Source organism: Prosopis cineraria, unplaced genomic scaffold, assembly GCF_029017545.1.
Source record: "Prosopis cineraria cultivar Desert tree isolate PC_DT_omini unplaced genomic scaffold, ASM2901754v1 PC5, whole genome shotgun sequence".
NCBI classification, from domain to species: domain Eukaryota; kingdom Viridiplantae; phylum Streptophyta; class Magnoliopsida; order Fabales; family Fabaceae; genus Prosopis; species Prosopis cineraria.
This window is the reverse complement of record NW_026555336.1, coordinates 23011225-23023126: the sequence shown is the minus strand read 5'-3', so window position 1 is coordinate 23023126 and position 11902 is coordinate 23011225. Positions and strand designations below refer to the sequence as shown.

General features: G+C 31.6%; 1 protein-coding gene across 1 annotated transcript; it reads right to left on the bottom strand.

The window, feature by feature from the left end:
• Window positions 1-8649: 8649 nt before the first annotated feature.
• On the bottom strand, window positions 8650-10100 carry LOC129312191 (fatty acid desaturase 4, chloroplastic-like). Its single transcript, XM_054954820.1, is given in 3 exon segments — window positions 8650-8945; window positions 8947-9032; window positions 9035-10100. Coding segments are annotated over 3 exon segments (768 nt in total). The 5' UTR covers window positions 9630-10100; the 3' UTR covers window positions 8650-8858.
• Window positions 10101-11902: the final 1802 nt, after the last annotated feature.

The following is an 11902-nucleotide window of genomic DNA, read 5'->3' as shown; positions in this document are numbered from 1 at the left end:
TCCTTGGTACTACTACTTGTCATCGTTTTTGAGTTTTACTCATAATACACACATCAAGGACAAGAACTATATGTTGTATCATTACAGCATCCCCGAAAATTACCTTGCAATTTTTATAGAGTTTTCTATTTGTTTTCCTAACCAAAAGAAAACCAATCTGTGATCTTGAGGTTTCACTTTTGAAAGTGATGGGATGCTTATTTCTCTTCTTGAAACAAGTGTTGGCAATTTTCAAATCATACGCCAATGAGAAATCAAGAAGAGTTTGTCCTTTATTGTTTAGCTCTCTAAAATCAAAACCACCATGCACCCTCATATACTGACTAGTCTCCTTTCCGACATACTCATTAAAGTCTCCTGCAATAAAAATCTTTTCACTCTGTAATATGTGTTGAATCAACCCCTCCAAGTCCTCCCAAAATAATCCTTAAGATTAGTTTCTATCCTGACTTGAGGCGCATAAGCACTAACAATATTAACAGTCTCACATCCAACTATGATTTTTAAGAAAATAATTCTATCTCCAATTTTGTTAACTTTTACAACGTTCTTCTTCCACTCCTTATCAATAATGATACCTACTTCATTGCATGTGCTTACTTTTCCTGTATACCAAAGTTTGAAACCTTGAATATCCTTAGCTTCTTCTCCACGCCATTTTGTTTCTTGCAGGCATAGGATATTGATTTTTCTTTGAATCATAACCTCTACAATCTATACAGATTTATAATTCAATGTCCTAACATTCCAAGTATCAAATCTAATCTTACTCTCATGGACTAACTTCTTTAGCCACGCATGTCCAGAATGACGCGGTAGCCCTTGCTCATTTAACACTACATCCGGGTGCCGATACAGTGGCTCTAACTCACTTATCACTACACTCAAGCCATGCAGCATGATACTTATGGGCAACAACCTAGCATTAGCATTATAACGTCTATTATCTATGTTCATAATAGATTCAACAAAGTTTTACGTTAGCTTTTAATGGCCTAACACAACCCTCTTCTTTTACTTGAGTTTGAGACCGGCTATAAACATAGGTGGAGTTAATATCAATATTCAATATTATAACTAATTAGTATATAGGTCTTGTATAATTAATTAGTTTGATCTTGCGGCTTATCATTGGAAACTAGGAAGTCTGGTTCTAAATATAGGACAATTTTAAAGCCATATTTAGTCCTAAATATATGGCAAAGGCATGATTGTTAAATATTTTATCCAATCTTATTCTTTAATTGTAAATAGCAAGGTATTAAAAATTAGATTGATCATTGAATCGATTAAGTTAATGATTTAAAAATTAGTAGTCCAATTAGGGATTAACTCGAAGTCAGATCAGTCATAATTAAAATAATTTAATTTAATTTAAATGTACAAAAATATTCATATTTAACTATAACAAATAGTAATATCCAAACAAAGGAGTCCTTAATTCTTAGGTATATGAAAAATTCATTCGTAAAATCTTGTAAGCATTTCTTCTGAGGGTATTTAGTACTTTAAACTTTTTTTGTGAGCAAGGTCGTCCTGAAACTATCCAAAATAGTATAATATTGTTCCATTGTTAACTTTGAAACACATTAACTGCTAAAAATTTCGTTTGATTGGAAGATTGACTTGTGGCAATTGCTGAATGGCTTTTCTTCTTCCTCATTCTTATTGACTTGACGCACAAACTCCCCTCATTCTTCATTCTTCTTCACCATGGACGTCGTCACGTCAACGGCCCTGTCGCCCATAGCGAAGGCCGGAGTCATAGTGACTGTGGCAACGTTGGCGTTGATGCCAGTGCCGTTGACTATCATATTGTTCGGGACGTTCGACTTGGCGGAGACTCGCAGACAAGCTTCTCGTCATGAAGAAGAACATGGACCTTCTTGTGAATTGAGTTGTACATGAGAAGAAAATCACTTTTGCTGCAGGCAGGGGTCTTTGCCGTAGTCTCATCGGAAGCTCTTGCCACAACCTCAAATCGAAAAAAAAGCAGCTCCCTTGTGCTTAGCAAACACTACCCATTTCGATTGATCCTCACATTCCTCTCAAGTTATAGTGGGTCAAGGGATGAAGCCTACCATGGGAATAACCGCTTGCAGAGATTCTGTTCGTCTGGGAGTAGGGTCCTTAGAACGTAGAAGGAAATCGTATTCCAACGTTTGATCTTGTCATCTAGGAAATTCAACGGCATCTTGTCGATCACGTCGAGGTTCAGCTTCTGTATCCGAATTCTCGAAAGTTTATCGTTCAATAACTGTCTTCGCCAACCGGTGAAGACGTGACAGCACTCAATCGCAAACCCAGCAGCCACTTTGTTCTTCAGTTTGTCTTCAATGTTGGCGCTGGAAATTGAACTCTCTTCTCAATGATGTAATAGCCATTCTCGCTGTTATTATCAGCTCCCAATTCAGCTTCATTATCCAAGGACTACATGATCATTGATACTAACAGTACTCTCAGAATGTAGTTGGGATTGAAGCTGGGAATCGATATAAGAACGAAGGAGCACGAGCACGTAACAGATGGGCATTGTAATAAAAGCGAGCGATAGATTCTTCATCATGAGTAAAAATATGACTAAACCCATGATAGAGTTGAACAGATCAGCTTCAAAGCCAAGGCCAATATGTACGGGACGAGCTCAGACACGCCAAACGCAAGAAATCAATCTTAAAGGGTCTGAATCAAGCTTTCCATTCTGCTATGGTCGATAGCTTTTACGCTGCTCTGTGCGTCAAATGAAAAAGATTGAGGAAGAACAAGAACCATTCAGAAGTTGCCAAGTGTCAATATTCTGGTCAAATGAAATTTTTAATGGTCAATGTTTTTCAAAGTTACTGGTAAGGGCACTATTTTAAAAGTCTTGAGACGATATTATTCTAAAAAAAAGTTTAAGATATTTTGTGTGTTTGGAGAAAAAGTTTTAAAATATTTTTATCCTTTTGCCCAATATTATATATGTTTTATACAAATATTAATTATAAGTTTTCAATAATAGTAAAATACAACATTAAAAGTATTAATTAAGAGATTTATATTTAATTTAGGGTTCAATATTTAGAAGAAGAAAGAAAAAAACAGAAAGAAATAATAAAAGTAACTTGGGTTAACTCATTAACCTGATCAAGTTGAAGTTGGGTTGACTAGTTTGTAATTTCTCTAATTCAACTGATCAACGGAACTGACTTGGTAACCAGTTCACCAGGTGACCAATCTAACTTGCCGATCATATTAGGTTTTTTTGTAACATGGTAAATAGAAAGTTGACATGCTTTTAATTTTCATACAATACTTTGTTTTTCAATGAAATTTCTTTTCATACAGCACTTTGTTATGGTAATTAATTACATTGAAATACTCAATTGAAAATTTACACATTTTCTACAAGTTTAAGGTATTAACTATCACTTTTAAAAATTATTAAATTGATTTACTTTATCCTATAATTAGAATTGGGTTGAGTAGGATTCTACATATTTTTATAAAAGTCCACCTAAGGGGGGTGAATTGAGTGTCATAAAAATTTGACAAATGATAATTAAAATAAGAAGAATTTAGAGAGATGTAACCAAACATTGAGAAGATATAAGAAGATAAGCTTGCACAGATATTTATCCTGATTCAGTTCCAACCATTTGAGCCTACGTCTAGTCCTCAAGTTTTGCTTGAGATTTCTCCACTAACTTTATCAAGATTAATCCAGAATTTTAGTAACCTTAGTACAATCCTAGACTTCAACTAAAGTCTGAAGCACTCCCCCTTATAAAGGTAATGATATAACCCATTTAAACTCCCTTAATTTAAGGTGCTTTGTTATGAGTCAGAAAAATAGAGGCAAACAGAGTGTGTTCAAAGATAAACAACTACTGTTAAATACTCTCGCTTAGAGTTAATATATAATTAATGAAGCTCACTGATAATAAATATAAACTCAGAAGTTTAGTAAACAATAAATATGAATGATTTGAGTTTTCTTGTATTCGTTCGCACTTCACCGTCTTCATAAATGCTTGTATTTATAGTTGAAGCTCGTAAAGGATCTATTATACTCATGGATATGACCGTTTGAGTCATAAACTTCTTTTCTCTAAGTTGTCTGAGCAATCGCTGAACTGAGATAATGGAACAATGCTTTTTGGCAAAGCTTTTTCTATTACAGCAAGTAAGAAAAGTAACGGCACTTTTTATTAAATATTCTAACAAGGTAGGTGAGATAATATTTTGGAAGAGAAAAGCTATTTAGGAATAAAAATTTTATGAATAAGATCAATCTAAGCTCACTTTATCCCAAGAATGCATTTAGAATGATTTTTGAAAGATTATATTATCATTAAAGCACTTAAAACGTGAAAGAAGGAATATCAAAGAGATTATGGAGAACCTATGTTTTTCTTGCGTAAAACAGAGTAAGTGTATTTCCATTTATTTAGGATCATGTGAGGCTATTTAGGAATAGTGAAGATCATTCTGAATGAAGATGCTGAGAGGTTATTTTGAAGTAGTGAACTTATATCGAAGTAGACTTACAAAGCATTGTTCTGAAAATCTTTATTTAGGAATAAGAGGGACTATTCCTAAATAAGCTATTTCTGAACAGGTTATTTCAGAATGATGCAACGCATATAAGCTTATGAAGAACAGAACACTATTTCGAAATAAGGATAGCTATTCCCAAATAAGATATTCCTAAATAGGCAAAAGAGATGATATTTGGAAATAAGGAAGGTTTACTTAGGAATACGCTATTTTGAAATAAGGTCACTATTATAGAATAAGGACCATTGAGCAGAAAACCAACGAAGGCACTCAAATGTTGAATTTTTTATTCTAAGCATATTTGAGACACCTTTTAAGCAATACAAGAGGTCCTTAAGGGATTAAGATAAAGTCAAATACTTAATCTTTAGTGAGAAACACAATGTATATAGATTCAGGAAGAACTTACATGTTCCTTGGCTATTTGGGAATAAGACAGATATTTAAGAATAAGGAGATATATGAGAATGAGACGAGATATAGAAATTTAAATCCAAGTTGATTAATTTCCTTACAAGCCATTATCTCTTGATTATTAAACCTGTCAAACACAAACTTCTCTTATTTTGTAATCATCAAAACCAGAATTTAACATTTTAAATGCGAGAATTTTAGTTAAGGACCACCATAGAGAATTAATTTCATGTGGGTCCAAAAAATTTTTAAAATTTTAGTTCATTCAAGGGGAGAAAAGTTAAAAGAATGTTGATGGTAAAAAGATCAAGATATCCTTCACTTATTATGCAGAATCACTAGTTATTAATTTTCTTACTCCACTTGTCAATTTACAAATATAAGTTGCAAATTACATGAGTTGATATGTCAATAATTATATAAGACTTGACATCAATTTTTCAATCACAAGTAGCAATATCAGTTGTTAAATTACTAATTTTACTTGTTAATTTATTAACATCAGTTATAAATTATTAATAGGTCTTGTAATTTACTAATATCAATTGTAAATTACTGACAGGTCTTGTCATTTACAATTGATGTTAGTAGATTAACATGTAAAGTTAACAAATTAATAACTAATGTTACTGATTGTCTGACAAATAGATATAATTTATAAATAATATTGGTAAATTAATAAGTATAGTAAAAAAATTAATAACTAATAATTATGCATAACAAATGAAGAGTATTTAGGTCTTTTCACTATTAAAATTCTTTTGACTTTTCTCCCCTGAATTGAGTTAAAATTTTAAATTTTTTTTTAGTCCACCTAAAATTAATTCTCTACTGTGGTCCTTAACTGAAATTTTTTCTTTTAAAACTGTCTTTGGAATAAGAACAAATAAAAAAAAAAGACATTACCTTCATTGTTATTTATAGGTTACTTTTTAGAAGATTTATGTTCTTGTTTATAATTCATTTTGTTAACTTTATAAACTTTATAAAGTAATTACTATTTTTTCTGATAATGCCCTTAGTGTGGATATTAGTAAAGGTGATTGTCATGAAAAGAGGGATTGAGAAAGTTGATAAAGAATTTACATTTAATCAAGGATATTTAGGAAAAAAATAAGAAAAATTGATCTTTTGGTCTTTGAAATATTAATTCACTTATAGCTCAATTTTTCAATTATGACTCGTTGTACTTAATACTTAAACTATTGACTTGCTTAAAACTTAGTCTCAATGTTTGAGTCATTTTTGAATTGCCTTTTGCTGCCAAACTCATCCCATGTGGCAGTGGCTGTGTAGCAAAAAATAAATATTTTGGCCACATCTATGGCTAAGCATTGCAAAAATAAGAAAACAGAAGAAAGGAAAAGAAATAACTGTAAAGAAGCAAATAAAGTCGAGTGAATGGCTCTGTGACCTCATTATCGTCGTTTTATTGGGATGATTACGAATGACAAATGAAATGGAATTTGAAAAAACGTGGTCGTCCCCGTGAGGCTTGTAAACTTTGAAACATTTGTAGGAATTCCAAACTTAGTTGTAGAATCAGTGGTCCAGAGGAAGAACATTATCCAAAAATGCAATCACGAAGCGACTACCACAAAACTTGCTAGTCGCACCTGTGACTGTTGAATCAAACTTTTTCATTTTTATAAATTATTTAATGCAAATCATAAATAGCAATGAAATTAATATCCCAATCATCATATATACACCTATGTTATTAGTAAAAAAGAGTAGAGGAAAACAGAGTGTTCATATATACTTTGCATATTTTTGTCTGTTGATAATATAATACATTGCTTAAGCAATTATAAATGAATTTCAACAACACATTAAGTCTTCATACACTAGCATGGGAAGAAGAGATATCCAAGGGTGACGACTTCCATGTGTGGTTGGCGACTAAGCTCTATTATTTGCATTACATTCTAGGCATTACTGCTGTCTCTATCACTTTGTCATTTTTTTTTTTGGTTTAATTACCATGGCATTTAATGATATTTTAAAATGAAAATTGAATAAGTTCAAATACTACCCAAAAAAAAAAGAGTTTGACCCATTTAAGTCCAAGAAGTGAAAGTATATCTACGCAAAAAGTCTACCAATTCAAGTGCGGACATGCCCATGATTGCTACACATGAATTTTATTCTAATTCATTAAGAGAATGACTCAATTTCATTCAAAACAACATTTAGAATTCACTTAAAAAATAAAAACATAGCAAATGAGCTTTGTGACCTTTGTCACTTACCCCTACAAACCCAAATTTGTATGTCTCGTTGTTGACACCTTCCCTTGTCACAAAGTGATTGCAACTTGTTATGTCTTCACTTCTTCACCTTCTTGTCACAGTCATTACTTTCTTTGTGATCTTCCTACTCACTGTTGAACTTTGTCCACTCTGCAAGTGTTATCTTTTTATTTTTATTTTTTGGGAGCTATGTCAAATTCTCTCTGCTTAAACGCTTAAACCCTTTTGTTTTTTTTCCTTCAACCAAAATCCTACATGGAGGCCAAATCATCTTGATTTAATGGCGCTAGTGATGTTAATTGACATGTAGGATGAATCCACAATGAGTTATGAAGGAAAGGGATCTACTTATAAAAAGTAAAAAATTAAGAAACTGAGTTCTAAATGAGTTTATAGTTCGAGAATCTAATTATACTGAGTCATATTTGAAGAAATGAGTTTAAAATGAGTCATATTTTAGGGATGAAAATATTAATTTTCTCAACAAAAAAAAGTAATTTTATGACAGTTAAATAATTTTAATTAATTTCGTTGATTTGCTTGAATTAGTTTAATATCATTTATAAATTTAGAGAGAGTGAGTCTCTTTGCCTCAAATACGAAAAAGTATTAATGATATCAGATTTATAAGTTGTCCTTTTATTCATTTCCCCTCTTTTCATTATCTCTTACTTCAAAGATGCTTACTATTACACACTTTCTCTGGCAACATATACACATCTTTAATTGAAAATCTAAATCTGAATTAGATTCTGTTTGTGAACACTAACAAAATGGAACAAGAACAGATTAGAATAATTTACATCATGAACATGTAGTCATATACGAATAAAATTAGAATTTAGAGATGTATAAATTAAAAAGAAAATTAAAAAAATTCAGGAGTTGTTATTCAATGGAAGGTACAGAATTTTCTACAATAGATAAACATTAAACAATATTGGACGTTTGATTTTCGATTTTAGGCCAAGAATGCATTCCGGTAGCACATTTATCCAATCCACTGATTCTAACATAAACCAATAAAAAAGTATAAAATTTATTAAATTGTATAATTAACCACTTATGAATTATATAACTTAGGGATGATAGAACTTTTAGTCCCCCAAGTTTACTTCAATTATTAATTCAGTTCCTTGAATTTAATTTTTTATCAATTTAGTCCATTTTATTTTATTAAATTATCATTTTAATCTTTTGAATTTTAAAATACAAATTGACTCTCAAATTAATGTAATATGTAAAGCATATTGATGACTTGACATGTATATTTAGATAAATGAAAATAAATTAATCCTCAAATTAATTCAATTTTAGGCAATCTAATATCTTATTGTGTGTTTTGTTCTTTTGTTTTTAAATTTTATTCTTTTTTTTTCTTATCTAAATAATTAAAATTGTATTCATTAATCTGCGTTGCTAACATCAAGTTTCACAATACATGTTAGCAGATTTTAATAGCACTACCACTTTTTTTAAATAATAAGAATCACATTGATGATTGAGATAAACTCAAATGACCAAATTGATTAAAAAAAAAGATAAACTTAAAAGATATGATAATTAAAAAAACTCAAAAAAAAAAAACTAAAACTTTCATTATTTATTACGCCAACTAAAACAACAGTAGTTAAATTTTCACTTGGCTGGAATTTAAGAAGCCTCTATCTCCTCCATCCACTCAGAATTGGGTTCACTCCAAGACCGTGGTCTAACCCCAAGTTTAGAATACACTATTTTTCTCCAACACTTCAAATACCTTATGCCTATCCAGAAACTCATTCCAAGCTCCACTCACAATGCAATAATTACTGTTATAGGCGGCCGGTGGTGGGCGGCATGCTGCGACCGTGACACCAGTACTCCGGCATCCTGTAATGCCACCACGAGTGGCGGAAGCCGGCTTTTTGTCCTGTGGGCCGAGGCATGAAACTGCTGGCTAAACATAATGCAACCAGAACACACTCCAACAAACCCAAGAAGTTTTGGGTCATTGAAAACAAGTACAATAGGAAACACTGTGAGTGTAACTCCACGAGCCAATATATGCAAGTTGTTAGCAAATTGACGTCTTGTTATGGCCCGTGGACACTTATGGTGACCTTGAAAAGCCTCAATTTGAGGACCAAACACAGGTGTGGACTCATCTCCATAATTATCAATAGCCCAATGGTAAACGCCAGAGCCTAGATCGGCCAACATATAGCCAAGCCAACCGGCCAAGACCGGTTCGAACCAGACTTGCATGATGGTTGCTTGACGAATGCACTCAGCCAATGAAACAATCACAGTAGTGCAACCGGCTGCAACCCAGGCTCGATGTGACCACGTTGATTGTAAACTCGGATCATTAGTTAAGGGATGGTTAGTGGTGCTACTAATAACCACTGGTTTAGGAGACATAGGCTGATGAGGTTGTTCCATGACTAATTGTGTAGCTTAAGAGTTCAACTTGGTGGTGGTGGTGCTAGAGCAATGCATTCGGGCGCGGCCGCGGAGGAGGAGGAGGAGCGGACTGCGCGTGGTGGATTGGTGGTCGTGGGGACTTGGTCGGTACTTGCGTGGGGCTGAGGAGGACATTGAGATGCAGAATATGATATATATATATATATATATATATGCATGTAGAGAGAGAGAGATACACGCGCGCGACTTGCGGAGATAGAGAATAGAAGACGTAATGAAACTGTTCTTGCGCCGAATGCTTTTGTCAAATAGAGAGTTAATGAAATGAAACGGTGGGTTTGGTTGAAAGGAAGAAGGGAAGAATGGGAGGGGGTTTGGATTGGGTGCATATCTCTGCCACAGGTACTGAGTGCATGTTTTATCTAAGCTGTTAAAATTTAGATTAACTATTCTGAATTTATATCCCTCTAGATATCAAAGAATAATTGAGCTTTTTTTAACTGTTAATTTAAATTTTAATAATTTAGATGGAACAAACATTTCATGCTTGTACTAGAAATAGGCACTGAATCCAAATGGGAGGAGGATGTGGTGAGAAAGAGGATTCTCATAGAAACTCTTTTTTATTATTAATAAAATAAAATAAATAAATAGAAAATTAATTTTTAAGGTAAAAATTGAAATTGATTAAAAAATAAAAAAAATAAAATAATATTCAGCAATTCAACTATTCAGGCCAACCTGAATAAGTCTAAAAGCTCAAGTTGTTAAGGTTAAGCTTGGTGATGTGGCCTTTTTAATAAAATTAATAAAAACTCATGCATTATTGTTAACTTAAGGATATATGAAACTTTTATGAAAAAAAAAAATTCTGAATATTTTTACACCTTGTGCTTGTTTTCTTTTCTTTTTTTTAAATGGTTAACGTTAATTGTTGTTTGTCAAATTTAACAAAATAGAATTTGTTGCACTTGTTATAACAAATTTATAAATATTCTTGCATCTTTATTCACTTACATATGTCGGATACTCCTATAGAAAAAATGGTTGGATATTTTGGCCCTTTAACAAATAAAAAAGAATAAAAAAAGCACTATTTACGGTACCATTTATAATCCACTTTTTAGAAGATTTTTATCTTATTTATAATTTATTTTATAAAATTGATAAAAAATTAATATTTTTTTCTAGTACAGCCCTTGGTGTGGATATTAGTAAGGTAATTTTTGCGAAAAGAGGAATTGAGAAAGTTGGCAAAAGAATTTGCATTTAGTCAAGGATATTTATGAAAAAATTGAGTAATTTCAAGGCAATTAAATACTTTAACTTTCTTGACTTGCATGAATCAGTTAAATAAGATTTATAAATAAATTAATGTTATGAGAACAGGATCTATCATATAATCAATTGAGGTACTAGTTCACAATTTAATCATTAGACTAGGGTTAGGTCATGGTTGAGCCATTTATAATTAAATTAATATATTAAAATGTTATAGAAAATTATAAATTAATTTTATTTTTTTATTGGAATTTCAAAATCATTGTTAAGTTTTTTGGAGATGGTGATCACATATTCTTTTAAAGGAAACAAGATCTAAATTTGTTTGAAAAGGTATGTAAATAAGTGTTTGAATGAATATATAGATGAATAAGATGGTTACATGTAAAGAAGTTCAAAAAAATCCACTAAAAAAGAAATAAAAGGGATGCATGCTTATTTTTAAGATTAGTCATTTGGCACTTTTGAGAGGCAAATTATTACTAAATTAAAATAATATCACATTAAACAAAAATATAGATACATAGCTGGAAAAATAGAGATAAAAGAGATATTCATACATAAAAAATTAAGTATAAGGAGCTAACACAAAACATGAACTAAGATGAGAAGAAAATTAAAAACAACGAGTAGACTTGTAGGAAAGACTGGAGACATTGCAACAGTGCTTTTGGGGAGACAATTGGGTGAATAGTGGACTAGTAGTAGAGTTTTTAAAATTACTTTTTTTTTCTTTTAAGAGTTAATTTTTTTTTCAAAATCGTTTTATTATCGGTTAGTTCAGCTCACTAGTTTTTGATCAGTTTATCAATTTAAAGCTAGTTCTTATTTAATGTTGTTATTTGTGTGTGCTAGATTGGACAAGGTATAGGTTCTCAGTTATCGTTCTCGTTTTCTTAACAATAAAATGAATATAGAGGGAGTTATTATTATTATTATTTTTGCTTCAAATAAGAAAAAGTATTAATGCTATGAGATTTATATATTGTCCTTTTATTCATTTCCCATCT